The 26,281-nt window shown below is 39.1% G+C and overlaps 1 protein-coding gene across 5 annotated transcripts in view; it reads right to left on the bottom strand.

Annotated features, from left to right (window-relative positions):
- The window catches only part of LOC121356874 (transmembrane protein 68-like), a 31,843-nt gene extending 5,568 nt beyond the window's left edge, over positions 1-26,275 (bottom strand). Inside the window, exons 1-7 of one of the 5 annotated variants that reach the window (XM_041473741.1) lie at positions 25,959-26,275; positions 22,373-22,703; positions 19,850-20,014; positions 14,122-14,315; positions 11,892-11,952; positions 9,940-10,079; positions 5,661-7,957 (exon numbers count right to left, since the gene is read on the bottom strand). In XM_041473741.1, the coding sequence (XP_041329675.1) occupies positions 7,853-7,957; positions 9,940-10,079; positions 11,892-11,952; positions 14,122-14,315; positions 19,850-20,014; positions 22,373-22,700 (993 nt within the window). In that variant the 5' untranslated portion in view covers positions 22,701-22,703; positions 25,959-26,275 and the 3' untranslated portion in view covers positions 5,661-7,852. Of the gene's footprint in view, positions 1-5,660; positions 7,958-9,939; positions 10,080-10,347; positions 10,409-11,891; positions 11,953-14,121; positions 14,316-19,849; positions 20,015-22,372; positions 22,704-25,958 lie in introns of those variants that run through there. The other 4 variants (XM_041473742.1, XM_041473743.1, XM_041473745.1 and 1 more) reach the window with 4 other exon arrangements.
- Between the last annotated feature and the right edge of the window lie 6 nt (positions 26,276-26,281).

Genomic DNA, 26,281 nt, shown 5'->3' with positions numbered 1-26,281 from the left:
GGGCATATGAATTACCTGGAGCCAGTGATGTTTTCTTCATTTGACTTACTAATTTACTTCATGCAGCTGCCAACACTTGCTGCACCTCTTAAAATTGACTTTGCCCCACCCCAGCAGTGGCACATTTATATTGGGCTGAATCACCGCCACCTTCTCCAACACATCCTGCCTGCGCTCAGCCAAACATCTTTTCCTCTCTCCAGTTGCAAAACAGTAGCTGCTCCCAGTGGCTGAGTATTAAATCTGATTAAATTTGATGGAAGCAGGCCCTCACTCTGTCCCAAAAGAGCTGATACTACAGACTCATGTGTTTTCCTTTGACTGCCTGTCTCTGCTGCTGTCTCTTGCCTGGCATGCTGCCTGGAAAGGAGGAGGGACTGTTGAAACAGGACAGCCTGCCAAAGAAATCAAGCTTCTTCAGAAGAAAAGCCCCAGTATGAAAATTTCAGTGTTTTTTGGGATGTCCCCTTTCTACAGGTGAAATACACTTTTATATTTGAAAATATCAGGTTTCCTTATTGTGAAATCTGTTCATCCTGTGTGTTTTTTTCTCTGGAGTGCAGGAATATTCTGATTATATTCTAATATTATATATATATATATATATATATATATATATATATATATATATAAAATTTATTTATATTTATATTTATGATTAATATATATAATATATATTCTAAAATATATATTATATTCTAATATAAAAAATATTTGTTGAGGTGGAAACATTATTCAGGAACCTGAGTGTTTCTGGCTTTATTTGCCCTCATGTGAGCATGCTGTTAATATAGGCACTGTCTCCTACTTCAGTTACTGGAAATGGAGCCCAGAGCCTCAGAAATGGGCAAATTAATTGATAAAAATTTCCTATAGACCTAGTTCCAACAATTTAAGAGATCTGCATTAAAATTAGGAGCTAGGGCTATAGAAATAATTACTTTCTTGCTATCTATTTTTCCTGCATGGTTTGAAGGGGTAATCTGTTAGAAATCAGCACATCTACAGAAACTACTAGGTTCACCAGCTAATAAAAATGTTTAAGCGTAATAATGACAAAGCAAGCATGACTGATATAATCTTGACATTTGCAAAGCCCAGGTGGATTGAATAATAATGGTCTGCTATTTGCCTTGCATCAGCAGTTGAAGTAGGTTCCATGCTCCTGTTTATACCAAAGAAACGGCATCACAAAAACACACATGTACATTTACCTATGCTGCTGCGTAAAGCCAGACAGTATCTGGTCCTGTAGGCATTAATGTAAGATATTATGAGTTAAGAAACTAAAGATGGATTGATGTATTCCAACAGCTGAGATCTTCTGTCTGCCTTTTTAGGTCAGCTCTCTACTCTCATTCTTTCTTGAAGTGTGTTTTTGGGCCCTGGTGGGTGTTCAGCTGCCCACACGGCAGGCTCTGCTGACTCACCTTGCTGCAGACAGCAACAAAAGCCATCCTCCAAATTTAAGTGCTTGTCAAAATGTACATCCACTGGCTCAAAAGGAGAGCTTTGCAAATAGAGCACTGGTCACAGAGTAACCGAAGCAATTTAAAAGTGGTTTCAGCGCAAATTCAGAGCCTTTGCTGCACCAGAAGGGTGGAATAAATCACACAGTGTAAGTGTCTATTGGTTCATGTATTAGAGCTGCTATGCAGAAAGCTTATTGCCTCCTAGAAATGGTATTTGTGCATACTGTAGGATGACAGAAAAATACCAGAAATTCTTTTTACAAAGCTTCCTCTCTTCTTAGAAAAGCATCCTTCCCTTATCAGGTTTGCTCTGTATGAGGATCCTAAGGAGGTGGTGGGATGTGCACAAAGACCCGAACTTAATGACATTAGCTCCTCAGCTGTAACTTCCTGTATCTGTCTGGCCACAGCTGAGCTGAACAAGATATTCCAGGGCACATGAGGCACTGGAAACAGGGTGGCTGCGTCAGCCAGGCTGCTGCCTCTTCTTCTGGCTGCTCTGCAAAGGCAGCCCAGCACAGCACCACAGCACACATTGCTGAAGGCCCAGGGAACCACAAGTCCTTGAGCTTGCTTCACCCCTCTCTGAAGGCAAAGCTTTAGTGGGATTTAAGCCTTGTCCTGAAGACCCTGGGTATCATCACAGGGCATGGCTACACAAAAGATTTTGGCAGAGGTAAGTGGCAAAGAGAGGAAATGGATAGCAAGCATGACTACCAGCTTGCTTTTGAGAGGAAACCACAAGCCTGGAGGTGCAATACCTGATGAGAGTGTAATATAGACATCTTCCTCTACATACTACTGAGTTACACTTTGCTCCAAACAAACCCTGAGGGCTCCTGAGGTCTTCTCCTGAGCTTGGTCCTCCAGGATAAGTGCCCTCACCACTGCTCAACTCAGACAGCAACCTTGGTCCTGGAAATGCCATCAAAGCTGCTATGCTTCTGTGCTGGTGTTAGGTTTTGCAAGGAGAAAAAAAAACCCAGGAAGTTTTATTTTCATAAATGTGACTCAGGATTGCCGAGAATCAGGATTCCAAAAGTAGTTCTGGGTATGTGTGTGCTTGCTTCAGCTGTGAGACTTGGTTTATATTTTCATTAATGCCTTCAGAGACTGAGCCAAGTTGCAGTCAGTCTTTTCCCTCAAGCTTGATCTGACAAAGCCCGATCAAATAGCAAAATTTCTGTCTGGAAATTGGAAATCTATGGTAAAAAACATTAACCAAGCAAATCTGCAAATGCCCACTAGTTAAAATTAATCCACTGCATAATGAGCAAAAGAAAGTTAATTCATTTGTAAATGGACAGGATGCTTTAAAGGTTTTGGTGGATTTGCCAAGGAAATGTTTTTCAGATGGTAGGGAGAAATCTGATCATTAAAGAAGTGTCTGGAAAGCTGACAACTTCATTACAGAAATAAGAACTCAGAAATGTTTCTAGGTATGTTTGGTAGATTTCAAATAGATAGGAAGGTTTAGCTTGGATATTAGGGAGAATTTCTTCACAGAACTGGTGTTTGGGCATTGGAATGGGCTGCCCAGGGAGGTGGTGGAGTCACCGTCCCTGGAGGTGTTTAAGAAAAGATTGGACATGTGGCACTCAGTGCCATGGTCTGGTTGACATGGTGGTTCTGGGTCATAGGCTGGACTTGATAATCTCGAAGGTCTGTTCCAACCTAATTGATTCTGTGATTCTGTAAAAGAGAACAAACAAATTCCTTGGGGTCTCCATTTCTGTTCCCACTTTGGAAGTAACTGAAAGAAAAATAAGTTGCTCTGAGCAAAGTGTAGACCTAAGAAAACACTACTGAAAGAAACAGTGGAGCAAACCCATCCGGAATACATGATGATTAGCCCCATCTGCATCCCAATTCATCTGCCACAAGTTCTGTATAAAGATGACACAAAATTGTAAATTCCTACTCTCCCTGATGTTTGGGACATTGTGTTTCTCATTAAAAGGAATTAAGTAAAAACAGTTCAATTTCTTGTCTTCTATTTTTTAAACTTTCAAAATCTTCTCTGAATAATATGTGTTTTGTTAGAACTTTGGCATCTCATGTTTCCAGAGCATGGCATGGTTTTAGCAGGAAAACAAGAGCCAAAGGTGATTTGATGAGTGCTGCATTCACTCATTACAGTAACTGGTACAGAGGGACAAGGCCCAGTGGAACAGCAACTGCTCTACAACAGCCAACTCAGCTCCATGGTGGGGAAAAAATATTTGGTCTGCTTTATAGACGCAGCCTAATATTAATTCCAAATGGCATCTCACCTTGTAATGTTTCACACACAGGCAAAAGTGAGAAGTGTTAGTAAACACTTCAGGTTTTAAGAAAAAGCTCCCTACAGTTCAAAAGTTTGTTACATCTTTCTGACCAATTTTCTCACATAAAGAGATAATTCTAACCATTTTAAAATGTTTCAGGAAGCTACATATGGTATGCATGCAACGTATGCTGTGACAAAACTCAAGGCTGCAAAGTGGAAAATCTGCAACCATCTGTGCAATGCAAAATTATGTAAAAAAAAAAAGCAGACAAGCAAATACTGCAAATAATCCATTATGAGAAAAGTATCATGGAATCATAGAACTCTTTGGGTTGGAAGAGGACCTTAAAGATCATCCAGTTCCAATCCCCCTGTCATGGGCAGAAACACCTTCCACTAGAACAGGTTGCTCAAAGCCCTATCCAGCCTGGCCTTGAACACTTCCAGGGATGAGGCCTCCACAACTTTTTCTGGGCAACGTGTTCCAGTGCCTCACCACTCTCACAGTAAAGAATTTCTCCCTAATATCTAATTAAATCTACTCTCTTTGGTTTAAAGCCATCCCCCTTTGTCCTGTCACTACATGGCCTCATCAAAAGTCCCTCTCCAGCTTTCTTGTACCACCCTTCAGGTACTGGAAGGTGCTCCAATGCCCCTTGGGAGTCTTCTCTTCTCCAGGCTGAACAACCCCAACTCTCTCAGCCTGCCTTCATATGAGACATACTCCAGCCCTCTGCTCACCTTCATAATTTTGAGACTATCATTTCTTTTGACTAGTCCTGAGCTCAAAAAAAGTAAAGAAAACAGAAAAGTGTCATCAGATTGGCTCTTGAAGTTTTAGCAGATACATTTTGGAGAATTATCTTAACATGTATTTTCAGCACTACTATGCTCGTGTAGCAATTCACGCACTTCTACATTTACTTTTGGTACGACAGTTTTTTTATGCCAAAATAACACCAAGAAAAGCATCCTAGCATCCATGATGGGCTTAATAGGGATTAAGAACTGTAGAGCTAACACACTGTCATCATAGCTGTATCTTCTCCACAGAATAATAGGATGAAGCAACATAATGCTATACTTGTACAACAAACCCCATACTGGATGAGCCACACAATTGTGTTGACAGTGCTGATTAACCACTCTACCTTGCATTTGCAGAGATTAATTTCATGTGAAAGCATCCTAATAATAGATGTTCAGCTTGAGCTCTGCTATTACACAACAGGACAGTAAATTGGTCAGTAGGAGATTTGGGTCTTGTTCAGAGATAACGATGAAGACCTGTCACTACAGCAGTTGGTCTACTTCCAAACAAACTAAAAAAGCATATCCTGCTTATGCTGATCACACGGCAAAACATGTAATGCCTTCTGTGTATCTAAAGGCCAATCAGACAATCAGCAGTTTAGTCTAACCCTGATAAAATTCCTTTTGAATACTTCTGCTTGATGCATAGTAAACCAAATCAGCTAAAAGGATGCCAGGTCTATAATCTTACTTGTGAGAGTATCTATCCATGTCTGCCTCTTTTTCAATAAAACTAAGTAGGCAATCATTCACACCCCAAATATGTACAAATAAACCTTACTAGTCAGTATTTATAGCCTATTTTCTGTTGCATAACCTTTAACTAAAGTGGTACTGCAGCGCTTGTAAAAGCCCTCTGCAGCACAGACTGCAATTATTAAAACTCAGACCTTGTTGTTTATGTGACTTTTTTCCTTTATTCCACTGTCTGAATTATTTTTCCTTTCATTCCCAATGGGGTTTTGTTCCTTCCATTCCTATTCAGACATTGCAAGGTAAGAAGGGCATCTCAGGGTTAGGACATGCTGCTCAAAACCACTCAAGGTTCAGCAGGACAAGCCATATGCTATTTCATTTAGTTCAAACACAACACAAAACTTCAGAAGTCTGCTCCAGTTGTCAATTTTATTCAAAAGGTGTCTTCTATATACTTTTAATATATAGAAATAAATATGAAAGGCCTATACAAATATGAACACTTAGAAAGTACCAACACTGCCCTTCATTTTTTTATACTGATCTTTCAATATGTAAAGGGGCAAAACTGCAGCAAATAGCCCACATACTTAATAAAATAAATTTTACACAATCTCTGATAACAATGTCTGTCCATGTCTAACGGAATCTTTTAGACTGAGTTCTTGTTTACATACATGCAACCTCAACACAAAATACATTCAGCATTGAGATGTTCACAACACAGACTGATGTACATTTTTCTCAAGATGGACAGTAACAAAAGATCATACTTAAGTTATACTTCAATGCAGGAATTTAGCATTATCATTTTTTATGACATGCTGTGCTAACAGTATTTTTTAAATACAGTCCAATAAACCAAAGGAAAGCAATCTTGCCTTCAAGTAAAACCCAAGTAATTTAAAAAACTTCAGAATGGGCATTTCCTTTTACATACCATGATTCTTTCCAAAGCTTTAAAAATTTTAACACCACGCAAAACATTTTTGGTATAAAATAATATCATAAATTAAGTAAGCCTTTTGCTTCTTGTGAACCACATTTGATAGACAATTCCCCATTAAGTGATATTTTTCTAACACAGGGCATCACCCACATGCAGTTATGCAATGTCACTAATTTACACATTTAAAAGAGAATAAAGCAAAGTATGTGCTTAAATGGTGAGAGGAATGACTACTGCATCAAATACAACTGCTCCTTCAAATGCTGGTTATTTGTTGGGTATTTTTTGGGAGGTTACACTTTTTTTTAAGAAAAGGTCACACCCCAATAATACTGAAAGGCAACCACATCACATAGCAAAAACCTCTTTTTTCTGAAGGAGTTTGTCCTCATCCCAGAGCTAAAAAGCTCCCAGATGTTAATTTAAGACCAGTAGATCAAAATTCCTGGAAATTAGAAGAAATATTTCAGATATTTCCCATACGGACAATAAAACCATAGGCTTTAGCTAAGAAAAAAACCATAATATAATTTGCTGTAAGTGCACAAAAGCCCAATCTTGCATCTCTCTCCTGTTGATTCAATTGTTTTCACTTAAGGAAAGTATAGAGAACTTCCCTCTCCATTATTTAAATTACAAAAATAACTGTTTGAAGAACATATTTAATAGTTTATCCATATACTAAATCTTAAGGGTATTTGGGAATGCCAATTCTGTTTTTAAAAAAAACTACTTCTTTTACAGTGTTGTAACAATTTTCTCTTTCCATCAAAATAAAGATTTTTGAGCTCATATTACTAAACAGTACTCTCATTTCTACTTCTTGATGTTTGAATGCTCGGCTCATTGTTTCAAAAGAGAATTTGTAGATTCACTGAGAAATAAATGGGACAAGTCCCTACTCAAGGGCAGATATCCAATATGCCTTGGCTTGGAATTGCAGTTGTGTTGTAGGGCTCTCATTCACAGCATCGGAGTGGTTTCCATAACAAACCTCCTTGGATCACTGTAGTTCTCTAATCAATTTTCACTCATCTGAACCCTTTCTGAGCTCACCTAGCAAAACTAAACACTTTGCAACACAGGTTTTGCAGGCATTGCTAGAGGTTCTGCAGGCCAGAAGTGGTGGACTGTTTCCCAGCAGTGTGAGAGTAACAGTCTGAGGAAAGTTTTCATATGTGTTGTATGGCATTAATCTGGCCCACAAAACCTCCTTACACTGATGAGGGTCAAGACAGTAAGACTCCAGCTCTGCAGAGGGTTTGACACTCAGGTTAGAGATCCATCATGGTGGTGATCTGAGACAATGATAGACCAAAAGGAAGACAGACCATATACATAAAGGCTTGCAGTATTATTTGGAAAAAAACCCCAAAACAAACCCAGAATCAACAACCCAGACACTTCCAAGGTAGGAATGCATTTATCAAAAATTAAACTTTGCCCCATTATGAATGATTTGAAGTTTGGGTTCCTGAGCTTGATACTGGACAGGGGAAAGGGCAAGGGAAAGTGACTTTTATCTTAAATTATACAGCAGTATCATTAGGACAGTATTTAAAACCTATTATTAGAAGAATGAATAATTTACAAATGTGACTTTAAGAATATTATAACTAAATAGTAGTTATGGAAATTTAAGCTCAGAAGACCTTAATCTTCTTTCTTTTGTGTTTGAAATCGTTCCATTAAAGCCCTAAATATATTTCCTGGTATTTTCTGATGTTTGTCTATGAGAGCTTGGACTGCTGCTTTTGTCTGTAGGGAAAGAAAAAAGGTTTTGGTCAGAAAACCTCATTTTCATGCTGCTCATATAATAACACAATATCTAGGCTTTTTTTAATCCTTTCAAATATGACAGACCTACTGCAAATTCAAAATACTGTTCTTCCATATTTAAGCCCACAGGATGTGATTGTGACAACACTGCCAAGAAACAGACCAACAAACTAGTATCTCTTCTGTGTGGTAGCTGTGTTTACAAGCTGTATTAATGATACACAAAAGTCAAACAACAGAGTAAATTCATGAAGAGACTTAGGTCTATAAAGCATGTTGAACACCTGCATGATGTACTGCAACTCAAACTCCTGCCTATGCCCAGGTTTGCACCAAAAACACTCTTCCAGTGGGCATCACCTTTGCTTCTACACATGCTCAGAAGCGGCACTGGAAACACCATTGTGTCTCAGCACATTTGACATGTACAAAGTAATGCCCTCTGGCCCCAAGGCCTCTGAAGGATCTGGTCCTGTGACACATGCTCAGGCCATTTAGCTGCATGCGACAGCAGCCTTCACTTTCACTCAAAAAACAAACAGGCCAAGGAGTGCACAGCAGTTACTCTTATTATATAAAAGCTATATAGGGAACATTCAAAAGCAGGGCAACATGCAAAAACTGTGGTGAGAACATACTTCCTATTCTGACTAGACAAGCACAGGCTTGTGAATTCTTAAGGCCAGAAACAGAAGAACAGAGATTTGCCTCTGTAAACTAGTGTTCAGCAAGGGGAGATGTTGGTGTAATGCTTCTTGTTGGTACAAGCTCTCACTGTTTATATGAAGTAAGATATAACTGTTATGTCCTGGGACAAGGACTTCACACATCTGGTCCTAAGTGACTCTACAGATCTAAAATTTGTATTAGGTAAAAAAATAAGCTTTATTTTTTGCTCTAAACAATGGGAAAATGCATACTGTGCCATAGCCTGAAGCATGAGATACAACTTCAAAACTACTCTAACTAAATAGGATTCTAGGGAATTCGCATTCTAGGGCCTTTATCTAGCAGAATCTGAACTTAAGCCAGAAAACAAGTGAGGGTTGGCATAAATGTAAAACATCAATGCATGTCTGAAAGTAACTTAAATTCTCCGCTGAAAGCCAGCAGTTCTGAAGTCCTGTCAGAGTGACCCCACAAAAGAAACAACCAGTGTTCCATAGCCAGGGCCTAAGATATTGCAGACAAATATTTTAAGAGTCTTTTCGCAGAGACCTAATCATAGGATAAACAGACAAACAGAGACAGCCGAACTGACACCTGCATGGCCAAGAAAAGTCACTCTCTCAAGTGAAGTTTTCAGAATATTCTAAGTGACCATCTGTGGAGTTTTCAAAAATACCTATTTCAGCCCACTCCATCTCACTGCTCCACGACTTAACTGGTTTATGTCTTTGCACTGTGAAATTTATTAATAAACTGAATAAACATGAGGACCTGAAAATCCTTTCTATAAGGATCTAAATCTGAATTAGAGGAACATTTAGAAGTTAAATTGCTGGGCTAGAAGCTGGACAAAATAGAAACACACTAAACAAAGTAGTAAAATGATTTATCTTTTTCTTTTATCGTATGCAATTTCAACAGTTTGTGAACACAGATTTGCTATGTTTGAAAGGCTTCCTTAGTGTCTTTCTGAAAACACCAGGAAGCAGACTGCTTTCTCTTGGGTGAAGTGCTTCTGTCAGCTGAGAGCTGTCTTGTCTGACCAAACTTCTTCAGTCTTTAAAGCAAGTTGTTTCTCAAAGCAAATATAGCGTCAATTAACTTTAAAAGACCTAAAAGTTGTAGTAATAAAAATGTAGTATTTAAGAACGACATTCAGAGTTAGACAAGTACAAAATTTACTGTGATTCCTTCAATTTCTATAACTGGCTCCTAGACAGAAATCACTTGACAAGACTATTACAGTGGTTTTTTTTATCAGAACATTCAATATTTTAAATTTACATATTTACCTTTGTAGCTAGTTCCTCAGCAGTCATATTTGGTTCATATGGAATGGGTTCTCCAATAAATGTCCGTAGCTTAACAGGAAACCCCCCGTAGAGAGGAACTACTGGCAACCTAATACGTTCATATAGCATCCTAAGTATTTCTAATGTGAAAATATATAGTTGAAAACGGGAGAAAGAAAGGTGGGGAAGGGAGAAGGGGAGGGTAAAGGAGGGAAGAAAGAAAGAGAAAGAGAGAGAGAGAGAGAGAGAGAGAGACACTGGGATTATTCTGTGAAGTTTTTTGTCCCCACTATGTCTTAACATTGAAACTGGCTTGCAAAGTAATCTAGCTCCTGATCCAGACTCTCAAATAATGTGGCATCTCAAGTGCTATCCTACCTTGACTTTCATTTCCTAAAAGCTGCATTAATACTTATATCAGACTTATTTCTACCCTAACTTGGTGTGAAATCTTTCCTCCAAAGAGTAGCTGAAACGAGAAGAAGAGGAGAGAAATTCAACAGCTGCCTCTCTGGAGAGGAAGAGAATCCTACAAAACACAGGTTACAGGTTCAGCTCATTTGACAGGTTAGCATTAGAAACTAGTATTGGAAAACTGCATGTTCAATCTCATTGAGGTCTACAGGATCAGAAATAGCCTTATCTGCCTAAAAGTCAATCATGCTAACATACCAAATTGCTCTTTCAGATCACACACTAGTTGCAGTTAACACAAAAAGAGAGCAAAAACAGGTATTTCAAACAGCTCTAAGAGGATACATTCTTCTCCACACGCCACCTTCTAAGTGTTTATCCCAAATGTACCCAGAAGAAATTCTTTGAAAAATACGTACTAATATTATATTTCTCAGTTTCAGATAAGAAACTCCATTAACTGGAATGCTGGCATAAGAAAATCCTTACTGATAAAGATGTGGTATTTTCTGTACACAACCTATAAAACCAAAGACAAAACTACTGAAACTGGAGTAACACCTCCAGTGACCACGAAATTACACTCCTCTAACAGCTCTGCTGTAGAATTCAAGGAGCATAAATGATTTAGGCTTCAATTTCCTCTGTTTGGGATTCTCCTGAACACAGCAACAATTAATTGCCGTTTATTTTTGTACAACATGACAAACGTGTGAATTATTCCAGCTTCTGCATCTGATGCCTTGGCTTTCTCCACACAATATATAGCTCTTAAACAGAGGGGGAGAAAAACAGAACTGTGCTGCCCTGCAGCCCTCCGATGAAGGTGATGATGCCATACTTGAGGCAGAACACATGGTGTGGAGACTTGTTCAGGCCCCTCTGCTAGACAGTAACTAAGAGATATAAAAAAGAAGGAGTTTAACACTAGCAAATGAGCAGAGATGTGGGCATCTAATCATTCCAGAGATGGACCCCTCAGACAAAAGACCCATCTATTCATTTTCTGGCTGCAAGTTCCATAAAGATAAGGAAGGAGAGCTGCCAAATGCAAGGTTTTGTGAGGAATCACAGGTCTAGTGCAGAACAGAAAAGCAGCTACAGATTAAATGCAGTTCAAACTGTTCAAACTTTAAGTACAGGTAGAAGTGTAAGCACAGAGCTTTTGGAAAACGAATAATGTGTCAGTTGCCAACCTGTTTGCTTTGCTTCTTAACAGACAGCAGGAAATCTAGGCTTGGCCTAGCAGATATAAGCAGAGAAAAAAGTGCTTTAAATCTTTCTGCCTTTTTCTGGCTCCTTTTTTCTTTCTTCTACTGCTTGTGCAAAAGAACACTTATGTGGAAAATAACCTAGATGAGCCAATATCACATCTAATGCTTATATTAAATCCTAATAACATCTCTGAACTCTACCAGAGAGCAAACATCAAGAAACAAGGCTGTGTTAAATCTCAAACTTATATAAGGATTATTTCTACAGAGATAGGCTAAACACATATGGAAAAATAAACTACAGAAAAATAGAAAATATCTTACTTATTCCTCCTAATGTCCTAAAGCCTTCTCGAACATTTTGTGTAAACATAGGAATGATGGGCTAGGAGGGAAAAAAAATAATTAAGAATTTAAGGAAGATAGTGCTATCTAAAAAACTTCTACCTCACTTAAACTCAACAGGCAAATTAATTTCAGAAGTGTTTCTCAGACAAGGATATATAGAGAGCAAAACAGGTATTCTGAAGTTCTTCTGTGACCTTCCGCCATGAGGTTTCAAACTGAAGAATACCACAAGATTGCAGTGAGTCACTGTTTCACCAAGTCTAATAGAGCAGTCCAGAATTTCAGAACCTATGGAGCTTTTAGGCATCCCTGTGCACAGTTGTGACTTAAGTGCTTAAACCTCTTACCTAATTTGTAGTTATGCTCAAAGGGAAGGATTCACAGGATTGGGACACTAAACTTGTCTGATTCCTCTCTGCTATGCTGATGGTATTGCTTCACACTTGATGTGTCATATTCAATACATGTCCATGACTTATTTCTGCTGATGAGTACTTGGAATGGTGTTGAATATTTCAAGTTTTTATTGCTGTCTTTAAAATTGCAAACAGCTGTCAAGAGGGGGTCAAGCTGTGAGGGGGTCAGCTACTATATAAAGTTTTTCAATAGCATTTTATAGTATGTCCCCACTGTACACAGCATCATCAGAAATACAGAACCCTTCATGGGATTTTCACGAACTCAAATTCATTTAAATTTTTTTAAAGACAAGTATGGGGATGAGCTAGCACATGTAACTTTTCAGACATGCATCAAGTTTGGGGTTTTTGAGAGAAAAAAAATCTGTAAAAAATGACAGAATAAAAGAAGTGCAGTTGCCTAAACTGAATGCATGCAAATACCTTTATTCTAGAACAATCTTATTTGATTAATCTAGAACACCTTACTTTTGACATAGAGGTAGAAATTTTTGTTTATATGACAGAAATTCTGGCAAAAAATCTGCTGAAATAAGACAACTTCAACACGTTGAAGGTCCCAGTTTTAAACACATTTTTCTGATGTTTCAGACAAATCCTTCTTTCCATGAGGAGTTCTGCTTATGATTCAAGGTGACTTAAAAGTTCATCTTTAATCTAAATAAAGATGTTTTTCCCACTTTCAGCCTGCCTCTGACACTCCTATTTTACTGTATCTCTCAGGGTTTTTTTCTAGGGGGGATGAAGCTACAAGACCTTGTGAGTGCATAAAGGGAACTAACACACATCCAATAAAATAAATGCAACTAGTACAATCACAGCTGAATCTCAAGTATGGCCTTTTACATGCTATTGTAATACATTAGTAAAATCTAAACCTGTTGAAAATACCTGCTTAAACAGTGTTATTTTCCTTGTGAGAAAAGTGATGCACACTTGGGTCTTAAAAGTATTCTATTTCTGTATAAAATCCAGAGATTTAACTAGTCTGTCTTTGACAGTAACTAAATATAAAACTCCTGGTGTGAGACTTGCTTTTAAATTAGGTATATGCAGACCTATGGACATATGCACACATCTACCAAGTACAAATCTAGAACAAGAGGGACTCTGAAATGATTACTAAAATAGTTACAATTCAAATATATCTCACACACTGTTGTGCCTTAACATTTGGTTCCCTAATAATAACTACCTGCCTGCTGACCAAGCCCAGTGCTGTACATTACAACTGAAGAATTCACACCAGTGACCAGCCCTGGACATCCCCCACTGCCATCAAATGCCAATACAGTATGAAGTGTCAGTGAGTCTATACCCTGCTGTGACAGCTATACTGAAGTCTATACTTCAGTGACAGAACAAACAAAAACATGGAGTTGGACTCCATGATCCTGATGGTCCCTCCCAAATCAGCACATTCTGTGACTCTGATACGTAGGATCGTTTCCCAGCCATGTTGGTCAGGGAAGGCTAAGCCATCACAATACTAACCATGTATGTATAAAACAGCACATACTTATAAGGAGAAACCATCCTGTATTTCATCTCTTGTTCTTTTGAACCCTGGATTTCCTAACCACACTATTCTTAGCTGACTCATAAGCCTTCTTATCTATCAAAAGCAACAAAAATGTCAGGAAATGTAGTTGTTAGATCAAGTAGACCATACTCATGACAGTCAGAAACCTAACATCAAATATATGATAATCAAAACAGCTTTCTCTGGAAGAAAGTACGAATAACTTAGCTTTCTTTGCTTCTCTTCCATTATGTGTCATACTTACCACTTTTGCATCAATGGCCACCTGAGCAAAGCCCTTCCGATCACTCCACAAAATAGTGTACGTTTCATCACTGAAGAGTGCTTCCCGAACTCCGCCTGGGGCAATGGCTAACAGATGGCCCTCCTCCAGAGTCCTGACACAAGCTTCTTTTGGTCCATGTATAACTCCAAATACCTCAAGTAGTATTCTAAAACCTGTAGGGTTAAGATAACATTAATTCTGAAAATGTTAATTCATACTACCATTGAATACAGATTCCCAGCACAGAACACTATGGCTAAAACTTAATTGTCTAATAAGCTGTGACCTCCAGTCCCCAAGAGGAACTGAAGCATTAAATCCAACCTACAGATTTTGGTCTGCAAAGTTGATGATTTAGGGGTTTCAGTGGCTTTTTGTCATACTAAAGTCAGGTGTTATCCCACAGTCAGGACTAAACTGAAAAAGAACTGTCAAGCACTCTATGATATCTTTCACATGTCCCTTTGAAAGAGTTGTTTGACTCAAGGGCACTGGCTCCTTGCTCAAGCTCTACTGTTCAAACATAGCACAGTCCAAATAGAGAGCAACAAGAAGCAAAACCAGGAAATTGTTGTGGTTCTGTTTTGTGAACTTCAGCAAAGAACAGTAGTGCATAAGGAGGAGTAGTGCATAAGGAGGTGCATAAGGAGGAGGAGTGCATAAGGAGGAGTAGTGCATAAGGAGGAGAATGACAAAGCAACTGCATCATTCTCTGCATTACAGGAGTGCATAAGGAGGAGTAGTGCATAAGGAGGAGAAAAGCAACTGCATCATTCTCTGCATTACAGATCACTGCAGCAATTGACTCTGGTTCAGACTGTGAGTACCTGGATGGCATTTCATACAGAGAAGCATCTGGTAAGCCTCAACTGGGTACACTCACCTTCTGTTAATATTGTAACTGAAGTCTTCTACCTAAGGTTACATAAACTCCTCTATCACCTAGAATTTGACATGTCATTCGGACTGTACTCTTCAAGAAACAGGACAACATCAAAAATATGCTACAAGCATCAAAAGGAACACATCTGATCAATTTAGACAACTAGCCTATTTTTAAAGGACATAACTACCACAGATGTCTGTTTGCAGGAAATCAGTCCTGTTAGGTTGGTCCAATAGATTTTAAACTTATACAGTATTTATGAGTAGTGCATACCAAAATGGTAACTTTGGATGACTGGACAGTAAGGGAAACATTACTTCTCTTTCTTGAAATTTCCCACTGAATCAAACAACCTTATCAGCCATAGAAAAGGACAAAGAACTGATCTAGTCAAGTTTGCCTCTTCATAACAAGTGATAGCTGTGACTATAAACATACATTTGCTACATACACACACATGCTAAAGGAGAGCCCAAATAAAATTAAGAAGACAGAGGTCTATCTCCTCTTACAGCTTGCATAAACTAAGGGCTTGCAAAAAAAGCATGAGGCAACACATTATTAGTTTATTCTTAACTAAACTCTGATCTCTAACTAGTCTTTTTAACTGGTGTGGGTATAATTGCTCCCAACTCATCTCTATACCCAATCAGGATCTGTCCATTAACATCCTAATGAGGCCACAGAACACAAGCTGCATTACACCTGTCTCATATTTTACTGTGCCTGCCTCACACTGCTAATGACACTCAGTCTTCATCTAGTAGCATTTGCACGGATGTGCTTTTTTTTGGTGGGATTTTCAATAGCTGATTTTTACAATGCTTGACATTCCCAAACTAATTAAAGCTCTCTAGAATGTACCTGGTGGTAAAAAAGCTGCCTATCTCCAAGTCCTTTCTGTCAGCGAGCTCAGGAGACAGACAAAACAGTCATGCAAAGGGTCGAGATGAGCAGGAAAAGAGACTCCAAGGAAGCAAAGATTGTGACAACACCGTTTCTGCATTGGATACACTGAGGAAGGGGTGAGGGGGAGGGTGTGTGTGACAAATTAAACACCATGAGTTTGTCCAGTTCATTTATCAGTAAAAAAAAAAACCAAAAAAACAAAAAAAACCAGAATATTGTCAGAATACAGACCAAAAAAAAGTACTAGAGAATAGCTGTCCAGGGAGGTTTTAAGTCCTCACAAAGGACTGTATTTCCCCCTTTGTCTTTTAGTATCAACTTTATATTCTGAGCAGTACTTCACAGCCTTGCCAGCAGATCACACATTACTATTGATATCTCTGCTTCAGTACCAAAGAAGAACCTGGCTCCCTTACAGCAGCTGAGAGATAGAATCTGACACAATGGCCCAGAAAGGACAGCCAGGGTACCTGTGTCCAAGGCAAAGGTCACCACAAGGTTAGAAGCAGTACCAGGTTCCTACATGAAAGGAACCAAGAATCTGTTTTTCCATTTTAAACAACAAAACAACTCTCAATACTATCTAAACACAATTTTTCAGCCATGCAGAACATGTTCTTCCAGACACCAAGAAGTTCAAACTTAATTTTATTCCACAGTTCAACCCGAACTCTGCCTTTTGCCCCAACATAGTCTTCTCCTATTTTCCACAAGACTGTATTGGCAGAAATGTTTGAAAACCCTTTGGAGAGTACCCAGTAAAGCATGTAATACTGCTCTCAACTTGTGCACTATGTACATTTTTCTATCTTGGCCCCAGTGACTGTAACATCAGGGCTGTCAGCTAGGACAGCAGGACAGCAAAGATGTCATAATTTCCCCATGGTTGACCTTTAGGACCCCAGACAGAGGGGAACCATTTAGACCTTCCACAGCTGTGTGTAAATATATATATATATTTTAGACCTTCCATAGTTGTGTGTGTATATATACATTAGACCTTCCATAGTTGTGTGTGTATATATATATATATATATATATGTACATGTACATATATATCTGGAGAGCATCTTGTCCACAAGATACTTTGCAATGCCTTTTGCGTGTAACGGACAAGAAGCCAAAGCTCCTTTTATCTGCAAAATTACAGGAAAGGGACTGCCTTAGTTACATAAACTAGCAGGCAGCCTTTTAAAGAGGGCTCCCAGATGACTTCAGGAAGCAAAAATAGCCTATATTATAGCAGAGGATGATGGGGAAGAACACAAGTGAAATCTCAGTCCCCTCTGAATGCATTGGGAAAAGGCTTTCTCCTAAACTTAGAGAAGTCAATGTATTTCTGAGCACTACACAGCTAAGAGTCTTAGGGAACCAGAAAGCTGAAATATTGGGATTTTTTTTTTCCCTGTGGCAAATGTCTAGTTATAAAGGAAGGAAAAAAAGAATTTATATGACCATATTTTATATCCTTCTCCAAAATGCAAGAAAAGCATACTTAATACTGACACAAGTCTGACACATCCATGTGTGTCTAACAGACTCCCCAAACGCACCACCACCCTTTCCCAATTCCCCTGCACTGAGCATAACTTTTGGTTAAAACATCTTCTGAAAAGGTGTCCAAATTAATCTGAACACTTAATCAAGATCAGACAACCTCAGTATTAGGATAAAATTATGCAGTCTTTCTGGTTTGATGCACAAGGGAAGCAGCATCTACTTGAGTTGCCAGTCACAGATTACTGTGCTTATTTTGAAACAATTCACAACATTTTCTGGGCTCTTTGGACTTGTCTCCCTGAACAGCCTTAATTCCTTCACAGAACCAGAGATTATGCAGATTAGAAGGAAGCTCTGGAGGTCATCTAGTCCAGCCTCCCACTCAAAGCGGGTTCAACTAGATCAGGCTATTCAGAGCCTCACCCAGCAGAGTTTTGAAAGTCTGTAATCTGAATCTCTGGGATGGAGATTCCCCAAGTTGCCTAAGCAATCTGTTCAGGTGTCTGATCACACTCATGGTAAAATACCTTTCCACATGTCTAATCAAAATTTCCTGTGTTGCAACATGTCTCTGTTACTTCTCAATCTATCACTGTGCACGTGTGAGAAGAGTCTGACTCCATCTTCTCCCCACCCTCCCACTAGGTCACTGAAGACAGCAATAGCATCTTTCCCCACCCTTATCTGGTACACAAATCCAAACAAATCTAGTTGTTTCAACCTCTCCTTGTACACTGTGTGCTCCAGACCCCCATTATCCACTGAACATGCTCCAGTGTATCCGTGTACCCTGTAGCAGGGAGTCCAAAAGTGGACACCATGTCACGGGATGTGCTTGCGCAAGTGCCATACCAAGGGAAAAAAAATATCTTCACCCAAACCAGTGGCTACATTCATGCTACAAAAAGCTCACCATGCAGTTCACCTTCTCTGCTGTAAGGACACACTGCCAACTCACATTCAGCTTGTTGCCTACTAGAATACTAAGTCCTTTCCTGCAAAGCCCCCTTTTATCCAGAGTACTGCACAGAATTATCTACCCCAGATGCACAGCTCTACATTTGCTTTTGTTGAACTTGATAATATTTCTGCCAGTTGAATTCTATGAAGTCACTCTGAGAACAAGCTTTAATGCCCAGTATATCTGTAGCTCCCCCAGTTTGGTATCATCAGTGCATTTCCTGTAAGTGCTCCAGGCCCTCATCCAGGGGTACTATAAAAACACTAAGCAGCAGTGGTCTCAGTATCAATCCCTGAGGAATGCCTGTAGTTGTTAGCTAGATGTTGTACCGCTAAAACCAGTTCTTCAACATCAGCCTGAATGATATTTGTGGGACTCATAAGTATAGTCCCATTTAGAGCCTGATTTTAAAGCAGAAAAGTAGTAAACATAATGCCCCATTTGATAAACATCTGTGCCTGTAAAGATACAATATGGAGCCAAATCTGCATCATGAAGTAGGTTATATTAGTCATCTGTATGCAAAAGATTTGATGGCCACTGATAAATGAATCTGTTGGCAAAAACAGTTGCAGAGGCAAAGCCATATTGTAATCAATATGAAAAAGTTATTTTCAGGGACTAAGGTTGAAATAAATCTATACCAACAAAAAGACAGGTTTTTTGTATGAGGTGGTTCTACTAAAAGCACCAGTACACTACAGAATTCTCCTTGTAATTAATTTTGTGAATTGACAGGCCTTTAATCACAAACTAAACTTGAGAAATAAAGTGGGTACTACTGTATTTCACACAGACAAAAAAACAAACCCCTTACATAATTAATTTCACCAATTGGCAGTGCACTTCACTAGGCTATCCAGCCAAAATCTTGCCCTAAACATATTTTCCATTTTCTACCTGCTTCACACAAACATGCTGAACACTTCTCTAGCTTTCCTCCAAAACAGATTCTACTTAAAACAGTCTTCCTGGGCACAGGTTCCACTGCCTGCCATCCTCAACTGCGTAAGAGTTGGGCGGAATAAGAAAATACATTGTCTCTTCAGACTAGTAGTCTTAACTTACAGGGCATTTGTTCCAAACTGTTTAATTCTTAATCAGTTCACACCACTTATTCTGCCTATATTAATGAAAAAGAAACATCTTATTGAAATCTTTGCTAATGATTAATACAAAGAACACTGCTTCTCCTACAACATCCTTCTCTTTGTTTCTGAACACCCTAGAGTAATTGGAAAGTGTTGCCCAGACAGGACTGTGTCCCATCCTTGCATGGGCCAGTCTCATTCTTGTTTGTGAAGAACATGCTCTGTTTCAAAACTTTGACTAAATTTGTCTGAATGTCTGTTCTGAAAGCTGTGCTCCGGCAACACAACTTTTATTAATGACACAATTAAAAAATTAAAATAAGAATTCCAAAACTGCTTGTTTATGATGAAGTATGTTACCTGGTAATCTAAAGACAAAATGATCAGCTACTACACTGCAGCGCCTCTTCTTCATTATATGAAGTCTAGCTGAGAAATAGATATAGTCAACAGGTGTAGCTCCATGATAAAACACAACAAGTCCTGGTCCTTGGGGAATATTTTCGACACCATGAAGCTCATAACCTGTTAGGAGATAAAAAATGTAGCAGATGTTAAATTTTTATACAATTCCATCCCAAAGAAACTAACTTGCAGCAAGCTGGCAAACTGAAACCAACATAGATTGAGAAGTGGTAAGAGCAAAGTGACCGACAATAAGTTGAGAGATAACTTTCAGTATCTACAGGAAATACAAGTTGCTTCACAGAGAATACAAGTTTCATTTTAAACACCACACTTAGAGAAAAAAAAAAATAGCATTAAAACAAAACACCCCGTCACACTACTTCAAACTGTATAATTTATCCTTATTTTTTCTGTTCACCGTATTCAAGGCTGCAAAGTCCTCTGAATCAATCATTCAAGAGAAATCAAAATACAGACTGGAGTGGTGAAACAACTATTTCAAGCTATTATTAACCTTTCAAAGTTTATTGCCATCAGTGACTGTTTCAGAAGATTTGACATGATAGCACCCATTTTCACATCTCCTTTTACTCCAGGATATGAAGCTTATCTTTGCTACTTCTTTCCAAGTTATACCTGTTCCAGCTTTCCATCACTATATACTGAAAGCTATTTGGGACTATATATGTCTAGCTGAAAAATACATAAAGACACATAAGCTTCTTCCTGACCTCATATTTCTATTCAAGTTACAGGGCAAAATACATTTAATTAACACAAAATGCATCAGTAGAGAACATACTGTAGCAGTACTACTGGGTGTTAACTTAGTATCTTTTTTAAAATAAAATAAAACAAGCAAAAAGAAGACACCCCAAAAAAAACCACTCCTCAACCAAATTCCGTCACATTTTCCAAAGTTAATCAGGTCTGCAATTCCTATTCCATTAATTAACTCTGAACGTACTCTTGGCTCTTCTCCTTCAGTTCTACTGTGGAGCTGCAACACATTGCAAGCGTATCATCTGTCCCATCCCAAGGGACCACTAACTGTGCTCCATGCCAGCCAACTAACACACATGACATTGGCATAATACAAGTAAAGTTACAGGTATCAATCAGCAGGTTTGGGGCTTTTTGGTTGCAGGGTTGTTTTTTTTTCTCTTTTTTTTTTTTTTTTTAATTAATGCTGTTAGATTTCAGGATGGAAAGTTCTTCTTATGATATCCTGATGAATCAAGAGGGGGAAAAATAAGTGGAAAACATTTCATTCTTTAGCAAGACAAAGCGTATAGATAAGAGGGAAGCAGCTGACAGGGCAGAAAAAAATCACAGCTCTCAATGAGGGAACGGATAAGAATCTTTTTGCACAAATAAAATGTCAGACCTTATGAAAAGGGAAAGTTACTAAGGATTAAAAGAGCTAGGGCCTTAAAAATAATTTTCTTGTGAAAAAAAAAAGTAAATAGCTTTTTATTGTGAAGTGAGCATTTTAAGGTCTTTGATGTAGCTGTTGATTTTGATGTAGTGTACTTTCCTAGATTTGAAAGTTACATCTTAGTCTTACAAAGCCTATCTGATACAGCTGCTGCACCATCTGGTTATCAATGCCTTAAAAACCCACTTCCCTTTGACTAGAGAACAAATAGACATGATTTTCAAGAAGGATTTATTCTTTATGTAAATTGTTCTTAAGTATCTCTTTCTCCTTTAGCTGCATCTAGACTGAATGGCTCTGAAAGAGACTTATGATTTCCTTAGAGAGAAAAGCCAAATCATTTATTAAGTCTGTCTTCATAAAGAAGTAATAGCAGGAGGACAAAGAACAAGGCTCTCAGTTTTGACATTCTAGTAGAAAAAGTAGTAGTCCAAAATACAAAGATAAATAAAAAAGTAGGGTTCTGTAACAGTGTCAGGCTCTGAAGGTAATTTCAAGAAGCAACTAATTGCTCCTTTTAGCCATCATTTGGCATTTCACATAAGACTGGTTAAGTGCAATTAAACTATGCTAACATGTGCTGGCTGACATACTAGCTATCAGGGAACTGGCATTAAACTTCCAGTCTTCACATATTAACCCTGAAATGATACAGTTAATTGATCTAGTTTTTAACACAACACACATTTCAAGTCTTTTTCAAATGAGGAAATCCAGAAGTTGTTATAAAAAGAAAAAAAAATGGAAAAAAAGACAATTTTAAAAATTGCCCATATATTCAACAGGAACACAGGCGTCATTTTATAGCAGCAAAGGAATAAATGCATAAGAAAAAAATTTACATTCAAAAAAGTCTCAATGCCTTTTTTTTTTTTTTTTTTTTTTTGTGTCTCAAGCACCACTGACAGTCACTCAGAAAACAGAAAAAAATCCTGGCCTGAATTGGCAGCACCAGCAGCAACAATCAGGCATATCTTGATGAGGAATGAGGAATAAGAGCTTCAGAAGTTTTTAATGAAAGGTCAGATCTCACTTACCATGCCATATTCTTCCATGTCCATCCCATATGGTTGCCAACATTTCTCTTGCACCTATCCAAACATCATGGGAATAAGCTTCCTTTATTTCATTCTTCCTTTTATAAATATGAAGCCAGAGAATGGAAACGTAGAAGAGAATGACAATAACTCCTGGAAGTACAAAGACTACTACAAGTGGAAATAGCAACCATAAAATGTAGAATGCATAACTCAGATAATCTCCAATATCCTCCACACCAGTCCATTCTTCCAGAATGTAAGTCAGGCAAGTTAAGTAGGACATAGATGTCGGTCCTGCAGTACAGGATTCATTCCCACCTGTCATCTCCTGTTTAAAATAAAATTTTTAAAACGTATTTTAATAAATCTTCCAAAAAGACAGATCTGCCTATACTGTTTAATCATATAATAAACCTCTCCGATGCATTTTATTCATATACCATCTACCCCACATCCCAGCAGCACCTATTAGAAACATAACAGTTCACACAGCAAAACTTTTACTTGATATTTACAGTCCTTTTCTTTTGGGTACTGGAAATGCTGACAATTCTAATGGAGAAAGATGGTACAACTACTTAAATTTCAGGCTAGGATTTTATCTCACTGAAAATTGTACAACTTGCACAGACCAAGAACATTTATACTCTTACCAATACCAATTAACACTGAATTTTTGAATTTCAGAAAGCTGTCTTGATTAGTCTAATATATTGTTACAAGAAAATAAAACCTTCTCTCAAGCACTAACTACAACAGGAAACAGCACAATCTCAAATCCAGTGCTTGAAGGAAAACCTACTGAACACTTCCACTCATTATAACCCTAGGACAACTCAGGAAGAAGACCCTCTCAAATTAGGAAGTCTCAGCCCAGAAAAGACCTTAATTTGTACCCAGAAATTTACTGATAGTGATATATCAAGACCCAGAGCACAACACTGAGAGGCAGCAGAAAGGACAAGGGAAAAAAGTTCACAAGAAGTCCTCTTTAGAGTTTTAACTGCTCTGGCTTTTACTGTGTCTATGCATAAGAATCTCTCCACTCCAATGCCAGCTCCTAAAAATTTACCAACCCACAGAAGTCAAGCCTGCAATTTCAGGCTTACTGTAACTGTGGAGCCACATTTTTTTTTCTTAGCTTTGTACAATTTAGGGGACAACTTGCTATTCACTTCACCTTACAAACACAGGACAGCTTGGCTATTTTAGCTGCAGTGTTTGAACAGCAAACCTAATACCTCTGGGTACAAAAATTATTCTAGGCTAGAAAGAACTGGTTGATCAATATTCCAACTTCTGCTAGTCAGGACCAAGAAGAAAAATGTTGCAACTGTAAAATAGGCTTGTAGAGAGAAATGGAAGAATAGCATTTCTTAGAATGCTAATAATCTAAGCTTGAAGCTGCTGTGTTTTGTTTATTAGAGTGTGACAGCAGGTATGACTGCAAAGCTCCTATGCCTAGACAGATATGTACATCTACCATTCTTTTGCTCTGGTTTTGCAAGAAAAAAGAGACTGAAATACAGAAGATAATATTTCTTTCAGAACACTGGTGACAACAAAAAATTACAAAGCAGATCAATTTGACTCCACATTTGCTAAGAAACATTGAAACACATACTAGAGTAGAACTCATTTCACTTATTTTCCCCATGTCAATTTTGCCTCATATTCTGACAGAGCAAGGACATCCCTTTTCCTTTGGTTTTGGAAATCGGCCTCTACTCACATTACTCAAGGTAACTAGCTCCTATTAATGAGAAGAAAGCTGATCTTTGCTCCCACAATCCATGGCTGCTCCAAACTAATTCAGGCTTACAACAATGTGCTCCTCAGCATGTTCTTGAGGACAGTGTGACGGGCAGCTGATGTATCTGCAGCCACGTATAAGCACATAGCAGTAGTGACATGCCCCTCACTGAATTCATGCACCTGTCTTTGGGGTGTGAATTAGGGGGAAAGGATGGGAGAGAGAGCGTGTGGGAGAGCAAGGGAAAGCTCTTTTTCATTCCAGTTGCCAGAGCTGAACTACAGAACCTGTCAGGCAGCAAACACCCACAGCAAGTATAAGAAACACAACTTGTGAGCCCAAGCAAGATTTAGGAGCAGTATTCAACACCACAATATTAATCAGATTGTTATGTCTGGACTCCTCCAGTGGCTCCACCTACTACCTAGAGAACAATATGGAGCATGGGTTATGGCACAGAAGCATTTTTTCAAAACTGAGAGGCAACTATGTAACTTAAAAGAAGAGCTATACTCCCCCACTTATTATATACTTTTAATTGTTTATGGCTTTCCCAAACCCCAAATCCTCCATCAAGTAAATTTAAAGTCCTGTTCACACATGTCAGTCTTGCAAAATATTACGTGTCCTTTTGCCTGCAATGTTCAATGCAACACCTCAAATGCAATCACCAGAGTTTTTAAAGTTTACTTGCATATCTGTGCGCTAACCTGCAACAGAAACTAACAGATCTAACATCTTCTGTGTTACCAGCCACAGAGGTCAGAGCTGAAGCACTGCCTTCCCTCATGAACAGTCAAATCTACGCTGAACAATGCTGCTTCCTCATCTTGAAGATCATCACAGGATAACTTAGACTGAAATTTACACTGCCCAACCTCTTCCTAACTAGCCAGTTAAATCAGGTTGCCCAATGGCAAATCCATTCCAGTAGTATTCTGGACTGGATCTCCATGGATGGAGATCCCACAGCTTCTTCAGGCCCCTAATGCAGTGCTTGAATACCTTCATGGTACAAATGTTTTTCTTTATTCTGGTTCTAGAGTTGCCCTTACCACACCTTGTGTCTGCTGCCTCCTGTCCCTTTGCTGTGAAGATTCTACTTCCCACGTTCATTAAGAGCAGCAGTAAGGTTATCACAATGTGGGTGCTACGGCATTGAAGAAGGGAAGGCAGATTATGATCCAAAAAAGCTCAAAAGTTCCACACTGAACTCAGGTTCAACATAGTTCTTAGGTGCCACTAACAGATGGCACTGGTGTGTTCCAACTTGCTGTTGAGCAGTTCAAAATACACAAAATAAATTTTTAAGTTCTAACTTGCTAATGCAGCAGCTTACATTTTTCACTAGTTCACAAAGACAGAATTTCTCATTTGACTAATCACAGTGCACACCAGCTTATGCTTACACTTCGGGCTTTATGATGTGGAAACAAGGCTAACAGACAATTCCCACCACTGACTTCTGGCCCATGACCCAGAAAAGTCCTTAACTAAACTACAGCAGAGGCCTTCGGCTGCAGTCAGCAGATGTTGGGAAAACTGAGACCCTACTGATCAGGATAGAAGGAGCGATTATGCACAGCAGCACGCTCTGCTGTAAACGACACACAGCACGATTTCAGCGTGCATATGCAATGTGCAAGTGAAACCTCTGGAGGACATCCCAGGGTTTCCAAACTAGAAAGACACTGCGAGGCAGCAGCTACGACACGTCCCTGCCAACAGAAACACACGGCTACGGAGGGCGTTTCTACCAGAATTAGCACTGCCACCACAAGCACACCAAAAAAAAAAAAAAAAAACCAAAACAAAACAAACGAAAAGTGCCAGAAGCCCTGATAATCCTGCTAATGTCACCTGCGACAGGAGAGACTCTAGAAGTCAGAGGATGGTTTAGCCCTTGTTTTGGCCCAGGCACCGGGCGGGCTCCCTTGCGGGCCGGCCAGCGGTTCGCTCTGCGGCGGACGGAGGGGTCGAGGCTCGCTTTCCCGACGCGAGGGCGCAGCCCCGGCCCGGCCCGGCCGCCCCCACCGGCGCCCCCGGCTCCCGTCGCGCTCCGCCCGCAGCCCCTGCGATTAAAGCGAGGCCCGAGCTCGGCGGTGACAGAGGCCACCACGGCAAGTCACCTCCCGCCCAGGCATCTGCGGGGC

Source organism: Pyrgilauda ruficollis, unplaced genomic scaffold (genome assembly GCF_017590135.1).
Source record: "Pyrgilauda ruficollis isolate IOZ18807 unplaced genomic scaffold, ASM1759013v1 scaffold30, whole genome shotgun sequence".
Taxonomy (NCBI): Eukaryota; Metazoa; Chordata; class Aves; order Passeriformes; family Passeridae; genus Pyrgilauda; species Pyrgilauda ruficollis.
The sequence above is the reverse complement of the archived record's forward strand: the minus strand, read 5'-3'. Positions and strand labels throughout refer to the sequence as shown.